We start from the raw sequence: 24,411 nt of genomic DNA on the forward strand, positions 1-24,411 counted from the left end.
GTTCAGTAGTTACATGTGGCCAGCTGCTATATTGGACAACATAGATTATAGAACATTTCCATTCTTGCTGAAAGTTCTATTAAACAACCCTCTCCTAGAGACCCCTCCCTTTTTAAAATTATGTGTTTATTTTATTCTTGTGTTGTTAAAAATACAAATGACAAGTGCCAGCGAGGATGCGGAGAAAAAGGAACCCTCATGCACTGCTGGTGGGAATGCAGACTGGTGCAGCCACTGTGGAGAACAGTATGGAGTTTCCTCAGAAAATTAAAAATGGAACTCCCATTTGACCCAGTGATCCCACTTCTAGGAATATATCCCAAGAAACACCAATTTGAAAGAATATACTTACCCCTATGTTCATAGCAGCACAATTCACCATAGCTAAGATTTGGAAACAGCCTAAGTGCCCATCAGCAGATGAGTGGATTAAAAACTGTAGTACATCTACACAATGGAATACTACACTGCAATAAAAAAGAAGGAATTCTTACCATTTGCAGCAGCATGGATGCAACTGGAGAGCATTATGCTAAGCGAAATAAGCCAGTCAGAGAAAGATAAATATCACATGATCTCCCTCATTTGTGGAATATAATGAACAACATAAACTGATTAACAAAAACAGATCCAGAGACAGAGAAGCATCGATCAGACCATCAAACCTCAGAGGGAAGGTAGGGGAGGGTGGGGGTTAGGGGGAGAGATCAACCGAAGGACTTGTATGCATGCATATAAGCCTAACCAATGGACACAGACACCAGGGAGGTGAGGTCATGAGTGGGGGCGGGCAATGGGGGGGATAAGGACACATATGTAATACCTTAATAAGAAAAAAAGAACCTGTTGCATTAGCAAATAAATGAATGGGAAAATAAATTAATTTGATTATTTAAAAAATAAAATAAGTTATATATATACATATACATATACATATACATATATATATATATATATATATGTATGTATATGTATATGTATATATATACTGGAGGCCCCTTCCAGGAAGATTCCTGCAATAGGGCTTCCTGATGCGGTCTCCACCGCCCCGCCTGCTTCCCTTCCTTCTCCGCAGCTTCGCTCCCTTCTGCAGCGCTTGGCTTTTTTCTACACTGTCTTCAGTCTTTGCTCAGGCCTGGATATGCAAATTAACTGCCATCTTGGTTGGGTTAATTTGCATACTTGCCCTGATTGGCTGGTGGGTGTGGCTTGTGTGTGTAGCAAAGGTATGGTCAATTTGCATGTTTCTCTTTTATTAGAGAGGATATCTTTCGTAAATGGTAATATATTTTACATGCTTTTCTCCATTTACTTTTCTTCATCTTAATATGTCCTGAAGATCACTCCAGATTACAGAGAATATACAAAGGTAGTCCTCATTCCTTAAATAGCTTCATAATTCTGTACTTTGTGTGGATGGTTAAATATATGTAGCCAGTTCCTTATTGATGGTCATTTTGATTGTTTTAGTCCCTAACCACTGCAGTAGTGACGCAATGAATAGTTGTAGTGCTGTCTAATGTATGTCTTTTTTCACATATTGTTAGAACCACTATATATATATTTTAAATATATATATTTTATTGATTTTTTAAAGAGAGGGAGAGAGAGGGATATAGAGAGAGAAACATCAACCAGCTGCCTCTTGCACACCTCCTACTGGGGATATGCCCACAACCAACGTATGTGCCCTTGACCGGAATCAAACCTGGGACCCTTCAGTCCGCAGGCTGAATCCTGACGCTCTATCCACTGAGCCAAACCAGTTTCAGCAAGAACCACTATATTTTTAACACTAATTTCCTCAGTGGGATTTTTGTTTCTTCTAATTATTAAAAAAATATAGTAATTATAAAAATAATCTAATTTCATTTTATTAAAAAATAAAAATATATTAAGAGAGATAAAATCATCTAAAATTCTTGTTGCCCAGACAGACAATATTTTGGTGTGTATGTGTACCCTTTGCTTTGAAAATATTTTTCAGTTCCTGAGTTCTGATTGAATACTATTTATTCAATGACTATGCTGAGATTTTATTGTATATACCTGTTTAAATTTTTCTTTGCCATAATAGTATAAACATTTTGCTTGTTAACACAAACTTTGTAAACTTCTAACAGCTGCATGATATGCTGTATTGAATTTTACAGTATTGTTCTTTTTAAAATTTTATTTATTTTTCATCACCATTAGCCACTCTATGCACTCTTCCACCTCTACCTACCCCTCTTCCTCTATCCTGCACCATCACTGCACTGTTGTCCACGTCCATGAGATGTCTCTCATTTTTTTGTTCTTTTTTGCTCACTCTCACTACCCCCTTCCACCCCACTCAGAGCTGTCTGCCTGGTCTCTATCTATATAACTCTGTCTGTTTTCCTTGGTAGTTAAGTTTGTTCATTAAATTCCACAATGAGTGAAATCATATGATACTTGTCTTTCTTTGACTGGCTTATTTCACTTAGCATAATATTCTCCAGGTCCATCCATGCTGTCAACCAAGGATAAAATTTTCTTCCTTTTTATGGCAGAGTAGTATTCCATTGTGTAAATGTTCCACAGTTTTTTTATCCACTCATCTACTGATGGATCTACAGCGTTGCTTCCAGACCTTAGCTATTTTAAATACACTGCAGTGAACATAGGGGTACATATGTTCTTTGGAATTAGTGTTTCAGGTTTCTTTGGCTTAATTCCCAAAAGTGGAATCGCTGGGTCCTAAGGTAGTTCCATTTTAAATTTTTTGAGTTAACTCCATACTGTTCTCCATAGTGGCTACACCAATCTGCATTCCCACCAACAGTGCACAAGAGTTTCCTTACTTCCACATCCTCACCAGTACTTCTTGTTTGTGGATTCACTGATGATAGCCATTCTAACATGTGTGTACAGTATTGTTCTTAATTATAGCACAGTGGTTAGACATTTAAGTTGCTTTTTTTTTTTAATCCTGACCCAAGTATATGTTTTTATTGATTTGAAAGAAGAATGGGGAGAGAGAGAAACATCAATGTGAGAGAAAAACATCAAACCTCCAACCTTTGGTGCACATAGGAAATGCTCCAACCAACTGAAAAGCCCTGCCATGGGCGCCCCACCCCTTTTTTAATGTATTTAATTAAACATTTCACATAACTTTTCCCCTATTTTTAGGGTTATTGGTATATGGGATTGGAATTATTGGATCTAAGGTTAAAAGCATAATTAAATTTTTAATTTATCTTGCCAACATTTTTTTTTAAATTCTGTGGATTTTGATAGCAGCATGAAGTGTTGTTTTGAAAAATCTTTGATAATTTGATAGGTTTAAAAAGGTATTTGAGGTGGAATATTTTTATGTGCCTATCATTTGTATTGCCTGCTATGGATCTTAACATGTTTTTGCCCATTTAACTTTTGGGCTCTTATTTTTCTAATGAGGTGGTATGAGTATTTTCTTATGTGTTAATAATGGTAACCATTTTTCTGTCATGTTGCAAATGTTTTTCAAGTGTTTTAATTTAACATTTAATACTTCAGTTTTACATTTTTATGTAGTCAATCTTAGATATTTTTCCTGGTTCTTATTAGCAGGCTTGTTCTTTACCTTTCCCTCCCCCCAAAGAAAACAACTGGTTATTTGTTATTCAACTCTTAAAAATCAGCATTTGCATATTTATATTCATATCTTAATATTCAAGGGGGTCAAATACAATTAATATTTATCCAGAAGCAATTATATGTCAGGCATTTTACATGTTCTCTATCATGACTATGACTGTTTGTCTTTTCTTCAAATACTGTAAATATGTGTGAAAATATAGATGATTATATCATCGCCTCTTTTGAAAAATGTAAGTAGTACATTATTTTGCTTTTAGTCTTTCATGGTAATTAACTGTAAAAATGGATTTCACAAAATATAATGTGTTTTCTTCCCCCTTCCTTAATTGTAGGGGGGAAAAAGTGTTTCTTCTGGTTGCTAATGTGAATTGTGGACTACAGATACATAGAGAAAACAGACGTGAATATTTTCACCAGGATCTAAAGACTAAAAAGTTCTCTTCAGGCTTGTCATGGATTTTTCTGGACAAAGGAATCTGTGAAATTATGTGAATAGAGACTTTTTTCAAAATCATGGGGGAAAAAGAAAGAAGTCCAGACACTGACCAAGAAAATAAGGCAGACAAACACCATTACTATTATTGTTCATCTGATTTTGAAACTACACCACAGTCTTCTGGCCGGTCATCACTGGTCAATCCCTCCTCACATAGGAGTAATAAGAAAAAAAATCCTAAAAGACAAATTTCAGATAGCGAAGTGCGTCACCAAGGTAAGCATTTTGTAAGAGAGTCCAGTAGACCTAAAAGACTCATTTTAAGGACTTAAGGAAAGCTTGCATGAATGAAACTCTTCTATTAATATGTTTATTAATATATGCATGGAAATGGACTGATTTACAGTTTGAATAGACTATATTTTTGTAAATTTATATAAATGTTGCTTATGGCACTGTATTAGCCTTTGTTATATTCAAAGTCACAATATATACAAAAGGAAGAACCATAATTAAGGCTCTTCATTTTGTTTTCTTCCTAAATAAATGCTTATTTTGGAGTTTTGGAGGTACTGTAAAGGCAAAAAAAACAAAACAAAATGTACCTTTCTTTGTCTTCAGTTTTAAGAAGTAGTGAAAAGCATTGATATAAAGTGGTTAAGAGGCATTTTGGATTGAGTAAAATTACTTCCACTGGGTAATATAGTGCTTACTGCAAAAGTTCAGACTTGAGATCACCATTCAGTTTCCTATTAAACTGTGTTATAATGGAAACAAGATTAATAATATTTTATAAATAAGTTTTCTTATTAAAGTGTTACTAGTCTGGCACTGGTATTAATACACATTTGACTAGATAATATTATAGAACCTCTTCATTTTAATAAATCCCTGGTCAAGAAAACCCCAATGTGTACTTAGTAACAAAATGTGTAAGGACTACAAGTATGCCATTAAAATGAGCTAAGTGAGGAGGTTATAGTCTGTGCTAATAAATGCAGCACAGCTGCAACAGCAGTAGCTTAGAATGGTGAGAGTTCAGATTGCAAGGCAACAAGTGGTGAAATTGGAAACTGAAAAGAAAAACAGTAGCCAGGTCATGAAACACCTTGAATCCTATGCAATATATTGATTGTTTCTGTGGGAGAATAGCCATTGAAAAGATTTAAGCAGGGGTATAATTAAAAGTGCCTATATTAATTTTTACTTTGAAAAAATAATATTTGCCTTAAAATTTTTTTCTTGATTAAGGTGTTACATATGTGTCCTTATTTCCCCATTACCCCCTATATTCTCCCCACTTGTGCCCTCACCCCCCTGTTGTCTGTGTCCATTGGTTAGGCTTATATGCATGCATACAAGTCCTTTGGTTGATCTCTTTTAAAAGTTAATAAGAATACATGTTTCTTTCAAAAACAACCCTTTCATGGACCCCAGATTTAGCTTCGCAGGGATGTTCATACTTTTAACAATTGGGTGCTTACCCTTCCTACCTTCTTTCCCTTTCTCCCTCCTTCCTTTTTTTCTTTTTTTTTTTTTTCCTTCTGCAGGAATTGGTCTTTTCGTCCAGCTGTCTCAGTGTGCACCTCCTGTTTTGATTTTGTGGTTGAGATCATTATCTGATATTAAACTTTTGCTCTACATAATTAAGAACAAACACACCTTAGGGTTGAACCTGAGGAAATGCGTATTTATTCCCAAGAAATAATTTATCTACCTAGGGAATTATTGGTAGGAATATTTGGATTTTTCAATCCTTCCCCAGAGCATTTTGGAGGCCACCCAATTACGGATTCGGAACTTCTTAAGCCTTATCTTATTTGAGAAGATAATTGAGAAAAAGCTGTGAAAAACAGTTCTAAAATCACCTATAAAAATTTGAATTATTGTCTTCACTCTGACTTGCACAGTTTTCTGCTTTGCATGTCTTCTGAATTAAAATCTGTGGTAGTTTAACTACATTAGATCAAACAACAGGACTAAACTTATACCTTCCCTTAAACACTAAGTTAATTTTCCTTGGTTAAAGTTGCAATCACCAGTGTAGACTAAGAAAAACCCCCAATTATAATTAAAACAGTTTCTTGGCCCTGGCAGGTATGGCTCAATGTAGAACATTGGACCCATGCACCAAAGGGTCACAGGCCTGATTTCTGGTCAAGGGCATGCACCTAAATTGAAGGTTTGATCGCTGGTCAGATTAACAATAATAAAAAAACTACAGCATTTTGAACACTTGAATTTGTGGGTTTGCATTTTTGTTTTTTTTTGTTTTTTTAATTTACTTTTATTGACTTCAGAGAAGAAGAGAGAGAGATAGAAACATCAGTGATGAGAAAGAATCATTGATTGGCTGCCTCCTGCACAGCCCCTACTGAGGATCAAGCCCGCAACCCGGGCATGTGCCCTTTACCGGAATAGAATCCAGGACCCTTCAGTCCACGGGCCAACTCTCTATCCACTGAGCCAAACCAGGGAGGGCTGGGTTTGCATGTTTGATACCAATTCTTTTCTTTCTCCTTTTTCAGCATATTTTATTATTTTAAAAAATAAAACTGTGCTCTATCAGAAGTTGGATGTATAATGATAAAATCCTATCTAACAAAAGAGTAATATGCAAATTGACCATACCTCTGCTATACCCACAAGCCATGCCCAAGGAGCAAATATGCAAATAAACCCAAACAAGATGGCTGTGGCCACAGAGAGCAGGAGGGAAGTTTGGGTTTCCCTGGCGATGGAGAAAGCCAAGCTTTCCATCTGCCCTGGCCAGCCCAGGCCTCCGCTTAAGGCTACAAAGTTTCAATTATAGAAGATACATAAATTCCAACAGAAATGGCTGCTGCCACGGAGCAAGCAGAAGGCTTGGCTCCGCTCCAGGCTACAAAGTTTCAGTTGTAGAACATAAATAAACTCCAGATACCAGGGCCTCCGCTTGGGTCGCCGGGGGCTGTGGCTGGCCTGCAAACCACCACAGGCCCCTCACCCAGGCCGCCCCACACCCCCAGGGAACCCCCACCCTGATCCAGGACACCCTTCAAGGAAAACCAGCCAGCCCCCACCTATGCACCAGGCTTCTATCCTAACTCTAATAAAAATTATAGTAATATGCAAATTGACCATCACTCCAACACACAAGATGGCTGCCCCCATGTGGACACAAGATGGCTGCCACAAGATGGCCAGCAGGGGAGGACAGTTGAGAGGGACCTGACCTGCAAGGGAGGACAGTTGTGGGTGATCAGGCCAGCACGGGAGGGCAGTTGGGAGGGACCAGGCCTGCAAGAGAGAGCAGTTGGGGGTGATCAAGCCTGCAGGGGAGGGCAGTTAGAGTTGACCAGGCTGGCAGAGGAGGGAAGTTGGGGGTGACCGGGCCTGCAGGGAAGGGCAGTTGAGGGGGACCCAGGCCTGCAGGGGAGAGCAGTTGTTGGGGGAACAGACCTGCAGGGGAGGGCAGTTAGGGGCAATTGGGCTGGCAGGGGAGCAGTTAGGCATCAATCAGGCTGGCAGGGGAGTGGTTAGGGGTGATCAGGCTGGCAGGCAGAAGCGGTTAGGGGCAATCAGGAAGGCAGGCAGGTAAGCAGTTGGGATCCAGCAGTCTTGGATTGTGAGAGGGATGTCTGACTGCCCGTTTCCAAATTTCGTGCACTGGGCCTTTGGTCCTATATAATAAAAGGCTAATATGCAAATTAACCTAACGGTGGACCGACTGGTTGCTATGATGCCCACTGTCCACCAGGGGGCAGATGCTCAATGCAGGAGCTGCCCCCTGGTGGTCATTGCGCTCCTACAGGAGGAGCACCAGGCTCATGGCTAGCGAGCGCAGCGGCTGTGGCAGGAGCCTCTCGCACCTCCACAGCAGCACTGAGGATGTAGGACTGCCAGCTTAGGCCCGGTCCCCATGGGGAGCAGGCCTAAGCCATCAGTTGGACATCCTCTGAGGGCTCCCGGACTGCAAGAGGGCACAGGCTGGGCTTAGGGACCCCTTCCCCCCCCCCCCACCCGAGTACACAAATTTCATGCACCGGGCCTCTAGTGTAATAATAGTTTAGGACATGCATGTTTGTGTATTACACATTTATTCTACTTATTGCTTTTATCAGTAAAATAAATATATTGAGGTTTTGGTAGATACTTAGTTTTACCTTTACTACATGTTTTTTCAATGTCATACTTTATTTTTAACTCCTGGAGGAAGAAGAAAAGCATTATTTTCTCACCCTCTTTTTGGTGGTGACTTATGGGCAGATGAAGACTGATATGGGAATCAGTCATATTCTCAGTCCTGTTAATACTACATTTGATCTTGATAGTTTTAAAAATGAAAATAAAAATGGTAGATGAAAGCTGGTATTTTTTACTTCAGGTTAAGTATACTTCTGTTAATCAGTTTGTAGTCATACAAATGGAATATGCTAAAAGTAAATGGTCACATTTTTAGTATGTCAAAAGTTGGTTATGGAATCCCTTTCCATCTGTCTGAATACTTGAAGTAAAATGTTAGTAGAAAGTTTTTATCCTGATTTTTACATAGGCTTCAAGTTTAAAATAAAACAAGTTTCTATTTATAGGAAATCTTATTTGCTGAGCAATATAACTTTATACATAAAAACCAGAGATTTGGAATTATTAAAGTTCATCTTTATGTATAATCATTTTTATATATAAAGTTTCTGTCCTTCCAAGAGCTGAGTACATATTCCATAATAGCGTATAGATACCAACACTCTGTTAACTTGGTATGTTAGAAAAGGAAGAACCTTGAAATGATGGATTCTCCAATTTAAAATTGGAGCATTGCTGTCCAATGGAAATATAACACAAGTCACAAATGCAAACCACACATATAATTATATATTGTCTAATAACCCACATTTTAAAAAAGGTGAACTTAATTTTAATATATTTTATTTAACCCAGCATATCCAAAGTATTTTTAAATACAATTAATATAAAACATTGTGTGTGAAATATTCTACATTCATTTCGAAGGCAAAAGTGGTTTAATTCCAGGCTACATTTCACAACTATGGCATATTTCAGTTTGTACCACCCATACTTCACATTTCTCAGTAGCCGCATGTGGCTAGTGACTACACTATTGTATGTATAGTTTCGAAATTGTAAGTAGCTTTTCCTTTATTTCTTTTTATTACTACTTCCTTTGATGTATTTAAGCATTATTAGAGCTGGAATCCCAAATTAGTATGTATGCAAACACCTTCTTTATAATCTATCTTTTTAATGAAACTTTATAATGTTAAATTGTAAATGCTGTTTGTTAATCTTTGCTTATTTACATAATGGAATCAGGGTATTCCTGGCTGGTGAGATGGATAGGGAAAGGTTGGATTTTCTAGGGGGGTTTTGTTGTTTTTTACTCTGGAATGCATTTCCTTCTTGAAAAAATGCAGTCACCTTGGAGATTAAAGTTCATTATTCTTAACTATGACAAATATCCAGAAGCCTCTTTAAAAGGGAAGGTGTTCTGTATAAGGAGGCCTAAGTTTAATGAACTTTTATTTAAAATAATAACATTCCAGATTTCTGTGAAATGTTGGGATCTAATATGTATACTTCAGGGATTTCACATGCTTATATTTTTAGGATGTAGTACTTAGTTTTTATCTTGTTCTCAAATTATGTCATGTTTTTGATATGAGCATCACACAAAAGAAAGCCCCTGAGAAAGCGTTTAGAATCACACCAGTACTGCTGGAGTGTTTTTCATTTTCAATCACTAATAAATGGGATTAAGTTCGTGTTACTGGCAGAAAATATTTGTGGAGAACTTTGTTTTACAAGCATACTTCATTTAATCTTCAGAACAGCATAATTATGTAAGGTGGTATTGTCTTCATTCTGTGGGTGGGGAAAATAGACCTGGGAAGGTTTATTGAACTGGCCAAGGAGTTATTAGGTGGTAAATCTTAGTTACAAACCCAAATCTTCTCACTGTTCAATGTGTTGTCATCCTCTTCACCAAATAAAAAAGAAAAGAGTTCCAATTAATTTAGAGAAAACTTACATTTTCCTGTTTCGAATCCCTTGGCACAAGTGACTGAATATCACAGTTTTGTCGTGTTTATTAGGCACCATGCTAATGCTCATGAAGCCCATGTTCAAATTTCTGACTTGTCATCTTCTTATAAAGTTAAAAATGGTAAATCCTGATACAACCATCCTTTAAATTAATGACAAACAATTCCTTATAAGCTATTGTTATATCATTTTGATGGATCAGAATATTTTTTACCTTTCTTTGAAAGATTCCAAACCTTTCTTAATAAAAACATTATATTAAGAGCTCTAAATAAAATCTGATATTTAACTAAATATTGTAAAATCAGATTTTAAGTAACAAAATAAGTAATATTATGGATCCACTTGTTAGAATGAAAAATATATTTGGTACAGCTTTTTCATTTTACAATATTACTGTTTCTTTTTTAGCCCCTAAGAAAGCAAGTCCTAAGGGTCCATCAAACAGAAAGGAAGGCCGAGTGGGATTTCGCTCCCAGAGCCTCAATAGGGAGCCACCTCGGAAAGATATTGATCTCGTTACAAAACGGGTTCTTTCTGCAAGACTGCTAAAAATCAGTGAATTGCAGAATGAAGTGACTGAACTCCAGGTCAAGTTAGCTGAGCAGCTAAAAGAAAATAAAGCTTTGAAAAGGCTTCAATACAGACAGGAGAAAGCCCTGAATAAGTTTGAAGATACAGAAAATGAAATATCACAACTTATTGCTCGTCATAACAATGAGATTACAGCACTCAAAGAACGCTTACGAAAATCTCAGGACAAAGAACGGGCAACTGAGAAAAAGGTGAAAGATGCAGAAGGTGAACTATTTAAGACAAAATTTTCCTTAAAGAAACTGAAAATGATCTCTGAAGCTAGACACCTACCTGAGCGAGATGATTTGGCAAAGAAACTAGTTGCAGCTGAGTTAAAATTAGATGACACTGAGAGAAAAATTAAGGTAAAATTTCTACAGCTTCTAATTATGCTTTTTTGTATTATTTTTAATTGGGTATTTAATGTGCTCTATTAAGATTGCTTATTGCAGTTCATCATTTGAAGACTTTTTTAGTATTTCTCAGTAAGAGATTAGGAAAAATTTAAGAGAAAGATGCAAAAGATTAAGGACCACATGTTAATAGATGAATGTTTAATTCTGTTTGGGGAATACACTATTTGATTATCTGATTGTTTCTCTAAATTGAAAGTACTATATAATAGCTGTTAATTATTTGGGGGGAATACACTATTTGATTATCTGATTGTTTCTCTAAATTGAAAGTACTATATAATAGCTGTAGTGTATGAAACCGACATTTTGGAGCCATTGTATAAGAAATGCCACATGAGCAATACTTTCTGTTTTTACTCCTTTCAACATTTCTGAAAGACATCTTTTGGGCAGGTGTGCCCCTATTCCCCAAAATGAAAACTGACATGAGAGGTAGGTAGAAGAATGTTGAGTTACTAGTCTGAGAATATAGCAGATCTTTATAAGTATTTTTTTCTTGAAATGAGAGAGGAAAATGGTACTATCCCATCACTGTTCAAAGGGAACTTATATTAGACTAGAGGCCCGATGCACAAAAATTGTGCAAGAGTAGGCCTTCCTTCCCTCCTCCCCCCGCCTCCCCCCCCCCCCCCCCTTGGCTGCTGGCACCAGCTTCCCTATCCGCTGGCAGGCACCAGCATTACCTGGGCATCCCTCGCAGCCCTGGCTTTGTCCAGAAGGACGTCTGGTCTAATTAGTATATTACTTTTTATTATTATGGATACTACCTGCTAGAAATATGTATTAAACAGAAGCCCTGAGTTAGGACTTAGAATTGCTAAGAATTGACACACAGTTTGGAAAACAAAGGTAAGGGGAAAGTATAGGAATAATGCCTGCTGAGAGAGCTGTCTGAGGAAGGGGAAAGTCAGAACTGTAAATGAATTAACTGTTTGCAATGTATTTAATACATGGCTGAGGGTATTTTTTTTTAAATCATAAATGGTGTTAGATTTTGTCAATTGCCTTTTCTGCTTCTATTAATATCATATAATTTTTAGGCTTCAGTTTGTTTATGTGGTGCAACACATTAATTGATTTGAGGATATTGAATCAGTTTTGCATCCTGGGAATAAATCTCACTTGATCTAGGTGTATGATTTTTTTTTTAATGTATTGCTGAATTTGATTTGCTAATATTTTGTTGAGGATATTTGCATCCATTTCATCAGGAATATTGACCGATAATTTTCTTTTTTGTGGTTTTGATATAAGGGTAATGCTGGCCTCATAAAATGAGTTTGGAAGCCTTCCCTCATCTTCAATTTTTTGGAGTAGTTTGAGAAGGATAGGTATTCATTTCCCTTCGAACCTTTGGTAAAAATTCTCCTGTGAAGCCATCTGGTCCAGGGCTTTCTTTGTTGGGAGTTTGTTTATTACGGATTTGATTTTGATAGTAGTTATTAGTCTATTCACATTACCTGTTTCTTCCTGATTCAGCCTTGGAACATTGTATGTTTTGAGGAATTTGTTCATTTTATCTACGTCAAGCAGTTTGACATACTTGATCTAGGTTGTAAAATTTGTTGGCAGATAATTGTTTCCTATTACTTCCTTATAGTCTTTTGTATTTCTGTGATATTAGTTGTCACTTCTCCTATTTTATTTTTTATTTATTTGGCCCCTCATTTTTTCTTGATTAATCTGGGTAAAGTTTGTGAAATTTGTTTGTTTTGGAAGAATCAATACTAGGTTTTCTTGATTTTTTTTTTCACAGTTATCACAAAAATAACTCTATTTTGTTATTTCCAATCTGATTTTTATTATTTCCTTGCACTACTCATTTTGGGCAAAGTTTGTTCTTTTTCTAATTCCTTTAGGTATAAGGTTAGATTGTTTGAGATTTTTGTTTCTTGAGGTAGATGTGTATTGCTGTATATTTCCTTCTTAGAACTATTTTAGCTATGTCCTTTACATATTGGGTCAATATGTTTGCATTTTCATTTGTCTCAAGGTATTTTTAGTTCTTCCTTGATCTCATTACTAAACCATTCATTGTTTAGTATCATGTTATTCAGTCCCATGTGTTTTGTGTGTTTTTCAGTTTTCTCCTTATACTTGATTTTTAGTTTCATACAATTATGATCAGAGAAGATGTTTAATATGATTTAAATCTTCTTAAATATTGACACTTGTTTTGTGGCCCAACATGTGGTCTATTCTTGAAAATGCACCTGAAAAGAATGAATATTCTGCTGCTTTGGGGTGAAATGTTTAAAAATATCAATTAAGTCTGTATGGCCAAATGTGTCATTTAAGATGACTTTTTGTTGTTGATTTTCTGTGTAGATAATCTACCCATTGAAATCAGTGGGGTGTTTAAGTCTCCTACTGTGACTATTAATGTTGATCTCTCCCTTTATGTCTGTCAATATTTGCTTTATATACAGGGTGTCCCCCCAAATTGTGTAGACACTTAACAGTTGATAGCGAAATTGGATTTAACCCATTGAAATTTATAATTATTCTAAGTATGTATACATTTTTTGGAACACCCTGTATTTAGGTGCTCCTACATTGGGTGTGTAGATGTTTATAAGAGTTATATCCTCTTGTTGAAATGGTCCCTTTATTATGAAATACCCTTCTTTATCTGTTTGAACAGCCCTTGTTTTAGAGTCTATTTTGTCTAATACAAGTATTGCTACCCCAGCTTTTTTCACTTTCATTTGCATGAAATAACTATTTCAATCCCTTTATTTTCAGTCTTGGTGTGTCTTGCAATCTGAAGTGGGTCTCTAGCAGGCAATATAAGTGTGGGTCTTGTTTTTTGATCCATTTAACCACCCTTTTGGTTGGAACATTTAAATTTAAAGTAATTTGTGATAGGTATGTACTTTTGCCATTTTGTTCATTGTTTTCTGATTGTTTTTGTAGTTCTCCTTCCTTTCTTATTCTCTTGTATGTTGATAACTTTCTGTACTGTTGTGTTTGGATTCCTTCTCTTTATTTCTTGTAGATTTTGGTTTGTGGTTATCATGTGCTTCATATATACCAAGCTATGTTTATTTCAGTCTATTATCAGTTGAAATCACTACATGTTTTACTCACCTCCTCTACATTTATGTGTTTATTTTTTTACTTCTTTTGTGTGTGTCCCTTAATTTGTTGTTCTAATTACACATGATCTTCCCACTTTGCCTCTTAACCTTTGTATTAGCTTTGTAGTTGATTATTCTACTGGTTACTAAGTGTCCTTTTCAGTGAGAATTGTTTTCTTTCCTATATTTTTTATCTTTCGTAAGTACTTAAAGAAGTTCCTTTAACATTTCTCTTAATACTGGTTTAGCAGTGATGAACTCCTTTATCCTTTTCTTGTCTGGAAAACTCTTCATCTCCCTTTCTGTTCTAAATCATAGCCTTGCTAGTACAGTAATCTTAGTTATGCCAGTACCTTCTGATATGCAGTTTGTGTTGAAAAATCTGCTGATAGTCTTATGGGAGTTCCCTTGTATATAAGTAATGGTTTTTCTCTTGCTACTTTTAATATTCTTGCTTTGGCATTTTACTTATGTTTCATGTGGGCCTCTTTGAACCTATTGGACTTGTATGTCTATTTTCTTAGCCAGGTTAGGGAAATTTTGGTCATTATTTCTTCAAATAAGTTTTCAATCCCTTGCTCTCTCTTCTCTTTCTGGTACCCCTGTAATGCAAATGTTGGTATACTTTATGTCCCAGAGTTTCCTTAAACTATCCTCATTTTTTCCCCCCAATTATTTCTTTTTGCTATTCTGATTGGGTGCTTTCTGCTACCTTGTTACAGATAGCTGATTCAGTCCTCTGCTTCATCTAATCTGCTGTTATTCTCCTTCCCCAATATTCTCATTTCTGTTATTCTTCATTTTTGACTGGTTCTTTTATGTTTTTTATCTCTTTGTTGAGGTTCTAACTTCATCTATTCTTTCCCTAAGTTATTTGAGCATCCTTGTCACCAGTGTTTTGAACTCTGTATTGCTTTTCTCCTTTTTGTTTAGTTCTTTTTGTGGAGTTGTGTCCTATTCTTTCATTTGGGACATGTTTGTCTTCTCATTTTGACTTCCTCCCTTTGTTTCTGCTACATTTCCCAGGTCTTTATTTTTTCCTTCTTTGTGCTACTTTGGGATTAATTTGTTTTTTTGTCCAGTCCATTAAGGTGTAAAGTTAAGTTGCTTATTTAAGGTCTTTTTAAATTCTTAATGTATGAATTTATTGCTATAAAATTTCCTTTCAGAACTGCTTTTATTACATGCCATTAGATTTGGCTTGTATTTCCATTTGTATTTGTTTAAAGATTTTTTTTTTTTTTTGGAGAAAATTTTTACTTCCCTTTTTTTCTTTGACTCAATGGTTGTCTAAAAGTGTATTGTTTAGTTTTCACTTATTTGTAGATCCTCTCATTTTTCTCTTATTTTCTTGCCATTTTGGTCAGAAAAGATAGTTGGTATGATTTCAGCCTTAAATATGCTTGGATTTGTTTTGTCCAATTATATGATCTTTCCTGGAGGATGTTTTATGTGCACTTGAGAATGTATATTCTGTTGCTGTTGAATAGCATGTTCTGTTATATCTCTTAAGTGCAGTTGTTTCTAAAGTGTGGTTCAATGCCAACATTTACTTATTGATTTTCTGCCTGGCCAATCTATTCATTGCTGATAGTAGGGTATTAAAGTCCTCTAGTATTACTGTATTGTCTTTTTCTCTGTTAAAATTCATTATTATTTGCTTAATATATATCAGTGCTTGGGCATTTGGAACATATAATATTTATGATTGATTGATACATCTTCTTGATGTAATGACCCCTTTATCATTATATAATGATCTTCTTTGCCTCATGTTACCTTTTTGGCTTGACGTCTATTTTGTCTGATAAAAGGATGGCTGCCGTCTTTTGATTTCCATTTGCTTGGAACATCATATGCCATCCTTTCACTTGAGTCTGTATGTGTTTTTAGAGTTAAAATAAGTCTCCTATTGGCAGCATGTAGTAGGGTCTTGTTTTTTTACTTATCCACCCACTCTGTACTTTTTGATTGATAAATTCAATACATTTATATTTAAATTGATTATTGATATGTAAGGATTTACTATCACCATTTTACCTTTTGCTATTTCCATCTGATTCTGTCTACCTTTGTAAGTTTGGTGGTTTTCCATGATGATTTGCTCAGTCTCCCGCCCTTTTTTATGTTTCATATCTCTGGTTTAGGTATTTGCTTTGTGGTTACAATGAGGTTTACATAAAACATCCCAAAGATAAAATCGTCCTTTTTCTGCTGATAGCAACTTGTTTTTATTCACTTATATATATAAATGTTTCATCTTTTTATCCTACCCTCTTGTATTTTTTATGTCACAAATTATCTTTTTATGCTGTGATTTTGTTACCAAGTTGTAATAGCTGTAGTTAAACTTTATGCTATAATTGTTTAGTATACTATTCTAAAACAATTAGTTTTCTAATTATATCACCTTAATCAGAGTTTTGTGTACTTTTTTTTGTTTGTTTTTTTCATTTCAACTTGAAGAGCTCCTTTGTTTGCCAAAGCCTTATTTCTCCTTCATATCCAAAGGGTAACTTTGCTAGATGGAGTATCTTGGCTGGCAATTTTAGTTTTTCAATCTTTTGAATATGTCTTTTCATTCTTTTGGCCTATAGCATTTCTGCTAGCAATTGACTGATAGCCTAATGTGCATTCTCTTGTAGGTTACTGGGTCTCCCCTCACCACCACCCCTTGGTTGCTTTTAACATACTTTGTCATTAACTTTTGACAGTTTTAATATAATGTGACTTAGAGAAGGTCTTTTTGTGTTGAGATAATATGGTGTCACATTAGCTTCATGGACTTGAATGTGCAGTTCCTTTCTCAGGTTTGGGAATTTCTCAGCTATTATGTCTTTAAATAAGTCTCTGCTCCCTTTTTCCTCTTCTTCTTTTGGTTTACCCATTAATTTTATGGTGGCTCTTTTAATGCAGTCTAACAGTTCTTATAGGGTTTCTTCATTTTAGTTCTCTCTTCCATCTGATTTGCTCTATTTCTAGTGCTTTGTAATGCATTCTTCATAACTTTTATTGAATTCTCTAGCTCCAGAATTTATTTGGTTCATTTAGAATTTCAGTATCTTTGGTAAAGTATTTCTTCTATCAATTTTATCCCAAAGTCATTGTATTGCCTTTCTGAGTCTTCTTGTAGCTTGTTGGATTTCTTCAATTCAATCATTTTGAATTCTTTATCAGTGATATCACAGTTCTGACTCTGATTCTGTCTACCTTTGTAAGTTTGTTGGTTTTCCATGATGATTTGCTCAGTCTCCTTCCCTTTTTTATGTTTCATATCTCTGGTGTAGGTATTTGCTTTGTGGTTACAATGAGGTTTTCATTAAACATCCCAAAGATAGAATAGTTGGGAATATTGTCATTTTCTTTTTGTGATATTGTTACCATAATTTTTCATTCTGTCTGATGAAGAGTCCCTCTGCTGCTGCATTTGACATAGTGAACACCTTTGTTTACTTTGATTCTAACAGTTCAGTAGGTTCATAATTAGGAACCCTCCTTTTATTAAAAAAAATTTAAAAGCTATTGGGAAGGTGTGTGTGGCTTTAGGTGTGCCCATATAGAGGGATCCTCAGAGGTCTGTGGGTGGATCTTTTGCCAGTATCCTGTGGCCTATAGAAGGAAACATATTCCTTCAACTCTCTGTCTGCCTTCTTCCCTTTCCTTTTCATCCACCTAGTGACTCTGGTCTCTTCTGAGAGAGAGCAATGGGTTCCTCCAGCTGCAGCATGCACAGCAGAGCAGACCTTTCTATTCACTACCTTCACCCTTCACCTCCTCTGCCAGCAAGGTTATGCTGGCCTACCTCTGCTGCCTTCTCTGAGACCCAATCCACCCACTTTTGGGTGTACATGTGGGTGGATCTCTTGAGTTTCCTGGTGTGCTGTGCAGAGAGGCACTTTCGTTCCATTATGGATGTCTGATTAGTTGTAAGTCAAAGGGGAGAGAAAAAGGAATGACTCAAGCCACCATCATGCTGACATTACCTAAAAGAAAATATTTAACAAATTCTTTCACAAACTTTATGAAACATGTTGAAGACCATGGAACTGCCCATTGTTTTTACTTAAAAATATTTTACAAGGTAATCTCTGCACCTTGATTAATGCTATGTAATTACAGTTGTCTTCGTATCATTTGCCCAATGATTCTCAAAAGCCTGTGTTTCTTATCACATCCTTTAACTTTCTTTGTTCCCAACTTAAATCACTATTCATATACGCTTCAGACAAATGCTTAAGAAATTATTTATAAATCATTGTGAAAAACAAAGAAAGGAAGAATAGCTAAGTATTAAATTGTTGGTCAGTCTATTTTATAGCTTATTTTGTTTATGAACACTAACCCCAGCTTGGTTTCCATGTCTTGTACAGTACTGCTAAAAAATCACTTTGATGCTAAGTGCATTGTTTTATTGCTGAATTATTTTTAAACACTTTTTTTATGTGTATGCATACCATAGGAACTATCAAAAAACCTTGAACTGAGTAGTAACAGTTTCCAACGACAGTTGCTTGCTGAAAAGAAAAGGGCATATGATGCTCATGATGAAAATAAAGTTCTTCAAAAGGAGCTACAACAACTGCATCATAAGTTAAAGGTAAGAATTTTATTTTAAATCATTATATTCTCCCTATAATATTTATTAGATGAAAACTTAATATTTTATACAGTGATACAGTATAACTTACAAAATTCCAATATCATCTTCAGCACTTATAAAGAAAAGGTTTGTTGCCCAGCTCGCGTGGCTCAGTGGTTGAGCATTGACCCATGAACCAGGAGGTTTTAGTTCGATCCCTGGTTGGGCCACATGCCCCGGATGCAGAAGGCAGCCAGTCCTCATCATTGATGTTTCTGTCTCTCTCCCCGTCTCTGAAATCAATAAAAACATATGTCAAAAATGAAACATTGAATACAGTAATGATATAATGTATTTAAGTTATAAAATCCTGAAAGAAAATTATGGAAACTAGAGTTTTTCTGTCACATGTTTGAATAATTCAGTGTTCTTCCTCAGATAACCCTATGCTTAATTATTTTTAAAGTTATTTTAAATAATGCCCTTCATTTTCCTAGTTTTTAGAAGAAACATTTGAATTACTTTGTTAAAACAGGTATTCTTTTCATTCTCTCCTGAGCTCATTGATGGATTGAAATGTTGTGCAAAATTTAGTGTTTAGACATTACCTTGCATAGAATTTTTACTCTTAATCAAATTATCAGAGAAGGCTATAGTCCCCAAATGAACAAGAATCCTTTTTTTTTTACAAAAAGATCTCATTTTTAACTTAATAATTTATAACTCACATTTGAGAGACACTATAACTAAATTCTTTGTCTCTATTGCTGAACCTGGAAGACAGTTTAGGTAGGACAATACTAGCTCTATCAGGTAGGATTGAGTAGAAAATTAATTTTGCCTTATTTTCTCTCATTTTTTTTTTTTATCACATAACGGATTTTGTAGGGAGAATCATTGCTCTAGCCTAACCTGAAGGTCCTAGAGACATTCCTTCCTATAGTTAGGTAGTTTATAAAGGGAAGCTGAACTAGATATTCCAATTGGTAAGTAAAGTACCAATTGACAACGTGAGGATTTTTGTTTTAAACTGAGACTCTGTGTCCTTAATCGTATTGGATTTGTTTTCAGGAAAAGGAGAGAGAACTGGATATAAAAAACATATATTCTAATCGTCTACCAAAGTCTTCTCTAAAGAAAGAAAAAGAACATATATCAAGAAAAAATGGTATAGTAGCTATTATTGTTGAAAAACATGTGGTAGCTTTTACTAATAACAAAATAAATTCTGAAATAGAAGGAAGGCAAAAGGGAAAGAACTTCATTGAAATAAAATTTAATGTTTCCTTTAAACTACTGACTAGTTTAATATTAAATAGTTTTTAGAAATTCTTTCAACTTTCTCAAGTTTTTCTGAGTTCACAAGTTATATTTTACATAACTTATAAAAAATTTTCTTTATAAGCATACTCCAAACTAGATATTATAGTGTAATGAACCTTTATTTACGTATCACCTAATTTTAACAGCTGTACGTTTTACTAATTCGATATTATAATGAACCTTTATATCACCTAACTTTAAGTTATACATTTTACTAATTGTAATACTTTTCCCCCAGAGTATTTTAAAGCAGTCATTTCATTCCTAAATATTTTGTTATTGTTATGAAAATATATTTATATTTTTTTAAAATAAAGGTATAATTTCCCTCTTCTGTAAATTACAAAAAGTTAGAAACGTAAATTTTGTAAATGCTTAATAGGATTTACCTGTCAAAATTGTTCTCAAATTATGTAATTGCCAGTAAATCCTAGAAACAAAAATATTAATGTGAGTAGTCTTGGAGCTAAGCAAAATATGCATTATCTCATTTAGATGGTAAATATACATACAAGCTGAATTCCATATATCTTAGCACTGTTTAATACAATTAGAAATTTTTTTTTAATAATTTTCATGGTGTTTCAAGCTGCATGCCAGAGTGATTTTACATATCAGTGTACAAAAGGAGTGCAAACCAGTGAAGACTTCACGCTGGATGACTTTCCTATTATACCACAAACAGTTATGTGTTATGAAAACAAATGGGAACCCGAACTTCTTACTTTGGTGAGTTCAGCAGTATGGTTGGGTACCCAATTCAGGGTTTGAAGTTATTCCTACAACACAAAATCAAACATTTTAAAATTTCAGCAGTGACACTAATGCTACATCTGTAAATATGCAACTAGCCTTTCAAAGAGACAGATAACTCTGTATATTTTATTAAATTGTTGTGGATTGACTCTTAGTTCACATTGCATCTTTCAGATGCTTCAGAAAGGTTGATTGTACCATGTGGGTTGGAAGTAGAAGGGAAGAAAAATTTACTAAGTGTCTTACTTTGTGTGTACCAAAGTAGTCCCTCAAAATCCTTGTTTTTATGTTTAAAAGCAAATTATAGTAGCTTTCAAATGATTTGTTAGAATTTGACTGCATTTAATTTGGGGGGGCCTTCTATGTAATAAAATGTTGCAAGTTAGATGAAAGCTGAGCAAAGTAATTGCCAGGAATCTGACTTTATACCATTCAAATTAGAGTGACATTCCGTGGGTCTGTCAGACCTTCATTTCACAGGACTTTTGTTCTGAATACCAGAAGGTACTTTCCTCTAAGAGGTTTTTCTCTTTCGTGTTTAGTTTGAAATCCAAAGAGAGCCATCATATTCTACGCAATCCTATATTTTGGGGCCTTTTGTAAGTTTTCCCGTGACCCTAAGATCTCTTCTTGAAAGGATGGACTTTGTTTCTATGTATACTCTAGTTTTTTATTTTGTTTTACAATTTAGACAAGTTAGCTCTATCATTGAGACTAGAGATCATGTTAATTTTTCTTTTCAAAAGGGTAAAATATGGAATAACAAAGTAATTCATTTTTTAATATTTTTATTGATTTCAGAGAGGAAAGGAGAGAGAGATAGAAACATCAATGATGAGAATCATTGATTGGCTGCCTCCTGCACGCCCCCTACTGGGGATCGAGCCTGCAACCTGGGCATGTACTCTTGACTGGAATCGAACCCGGGACCCTTTTGTCCACAGGCCAGCGCTCTATCCGCTGAGCCAAACCAGCTAGGGCATAATTCTTCAAGAGAATAAAAATATTTGGTGGTTAGAAGATTCTGTTGCAGGAACAGCAACTTGATAGAGTGAAAAGGGTATAGCTTTGGAATTAACACTGCTTTTTAGTTAAATTCTGGTTCTGACATTTGAGTTGTACTGCTTCTTGGAGTTGCAATTTCCTAATTTATACAGTAGGGGTGTGTTACCTTTTAGGGTTGTGGTAATAACTAATAATGAAGTTTATGAAGCTCTTAAGACTGATCCTGCCATTTTTAAAGGGCCTCAGCAAATGGAAGTTAAAGTACAGGCCAAGTTGCTTTTAGAAAGAGACCCAGAATACAATGGCTCAGACAAAATACAAGTTTCTTTTTCTTGTAATAGACTGAAGGTCAATGGGTGGTCCAGAATAGTAGACAGCTTTATTCCATCCTCTGTCTTATTGCTCTTCCATCTTAAAGAGTGTAGTCCTCTTCTCTATGCTTGAAAATGGCTCACCACCCCTATGAGAAGGAAGAATAAGGAAGTAAAGGGCAAGCAGCTTTTGCTTTTATACATGTGATCAGAAGTTGTATATATAGTACTTTCACTCATACCTTATTGGTCCTGTCTAGCTGCAAGGGAGGCTACTCAGTGTAGTCTCCAGGTAAGCAGCCCTGTTCTCTGCTAAAACTCAAGTATTTTGTAACTAAAAGGGAGGAGGGGAAGATGGATACTAGGTAGTACTCAACTAATACAAGACTACTAATAATACTAATAGATATTTTACTATTGTTAAGAAAAATTACACACCTGAAAGGGACCATCAGAAACTAGGAATTTAAATTGATATTTTTATTTGATTTAAATATTACAGAATTTATTAACTGAAGGCTTTGGGCCTAAAGGTATAGGTGAGACTCAAATCCTAACATAAACTTGAGTCAGTAATTGTCTCTGCCTGTGTTACAATTCAGCACCATCTCTGATGGTCTTTATAGTTAATAGCTTTTCTGGTTAACTGAATCAGATTTTGTTGTGAAATGTACAGAACAAGGATATATCTGAAACTTGTTTCTTCAGAATTTTATGTAGGGTATTGACTTTACTTATACTATACTAGAGGCTCAGTGCATGAAATTGTGCATGGGTAGGGTCCCTAGGCCTGGCCGGCAATCATGGCCGATCAGGGCTTTCCTTCATTCCGCGCCGCCTCCTGGTGGTGAGCGCATGTCATAGTGAGCAGTTGAAGTCCCAGTCAGTCGAACTCCCAAGGGGACAATTTGCATATTAGCCTTTTATTATATAAGATTGATTTTGATATAGCTTATAAATGTTTCTTTAAGAAATAAACCTGTGTGCTTTTGAAGCATCTTTCAAAAGATGTTACTTCTGACTTACTGAAAAACTTGCTTTAATGTCTCAGTTGGTATCACACTTAATGGGAGATAAATCGACAATATTTAAGTAGCTTCTCCCTTTTTTTTAACAATGTGTAATAGGACCTGAAATCTCAAGAGAGAGATGAGTATGAAGAAGCAGGGATTCTAAACCCAGTTGAGGAAAGAGAAGAAAATTTTGCTAAAGATCAAAGAAGCCATGTTGTAAAACAAGAGGTTGAGAAGCTGGAGGATGGTGAGTTTGTTTAAGCAAGTGATGAGTCAGCATCCCTTGGGAAAGGGTTAATATCCCCTAATGTCTTCCAGATGAAGAGTGAATTGGATATACAGACCAAGAAAAGATTGATAACTGTGGTAGGGGATAATGACAAAGTTACCTTCAAAAATTCAGGCGAAGGGAAAAATTTATTTGTATATTAATTAAAGTTTGATTAAGATATGACTGAAGTACAACCCGCTTTATTGTCTTGACCTTGAAACTCTTTAGTGTGTAGACTAGCCCAAGCGTTAAAATTAATGAATTGTGAGGTCCTGAATATATTCCTATAATTTCTCGTTGATTTTAATAAGTTAATGTTCAACCAGTAGTATGGCAGTTTAGTGAACCAATTCGCATGGTTTCAGATACTATAAATGAAGTTCAGGAATAAAATTAATTTCCGTCTGGATAAAAGGTCTTAAAGGTATAGATGAGGCTAATCCTTTGATTGTATTTTATTATATAGTAGCTTCTTACAGAGAAATCCTTTTTTCCCCTCTCAAAGTTAATGGAACATAAAATTGTGACTACTGGTAATTATTTAATTAGTATATGGATTTAAAACAACGTAACAGTTGAATAGAAGCTATATTTACATCACTATTGGCTAATCCAGAAAGGAAGATGCTTTCACATGTTAAACTGTAGAATAGACAATTAGGTGTTCTGTTCAATCCTTTCTAGGTACCAGTAAAAGGAATAAAGTAACAGACTGTCACTTTTCTTTGTCCTTTTTGACTTATATTTTTCCCGGAGTTTATATGGAATGATTTCTTACCTCAGTGAGAATGTTTGCCATTCACTAAAATTACCAAATGCACAGTGTTCTTACATATGTTAATATTTTTTATTTCTTTACCTGGAAATCATTTCAAAATTATAGCAAAGTAGCAATAGCCAAAGAACTGTTTAAGTTATAGACCTAACATACTTTCATGTATATTTTCTCCAAAATAAGGACACTCTCTTAATATCATTTTAAAAAATACTTTGTGAG

The 24,411-nt window shown here is 35.3% G+C and overlaps 1 protein-coding gene across 4 annotated transcripts in view; it reads left to right on the top strand.

Moving 5' to 3' along the window:
• The window catches only part of LCA5 (lebercilin LCA5), a 40,994-nt gene that overhangs the window by 13,487 nt on the left and 3,096 nt on the right, over positions 1–24,411 (top strand). For 3 of the 4 annotated variants that reach the window (XM_079780428.1, XM_079780430.1, XM_079780431.1), the window contains 6 exons: positions 3,939–4,318; positions 10,496–11,025; positions 18,616–18,753; positions 19,807–19,903; positions 20,648–20,787; positions 23,258–23,390. In XM_079780428.1, the coding sequence (XP_079636554.1) occupies positions 4,120–4,318; positions 10,496–11,025; positions 18,616–18,753; positions 19,807–19,903; positions 20,648–20,787; positions 23,258–23,390 (1,237 nt within the window). In that variant the 5' untranslated portion in view covers positions 3,939–4,119. Of the gene's footprint in view, positions 1–1,060; positions 4,319–10,495; positions 11,026–18,615; positions 18,754–19,806; positions 19,904–20,647; positions 20,788–23,257; positions 23,391–24,411 lie in introns of those variants that run through there. The other variant, XM_079780429.1, reaches the window with a different exon arrangement.

Source organism: Cnephaeus nilssonii (genome assembly GCF_951640355.1).
Source record: "Cnephaeus nilssonii genome assembly, chromosome: 9".
NCBI classification, from domain to species: Eukaryota; Metazoa; Chordata; class Mammalia; order Chiroptera; family Vespertilionidae; genus Cnephaeus; species Cnephaeus nilssonii.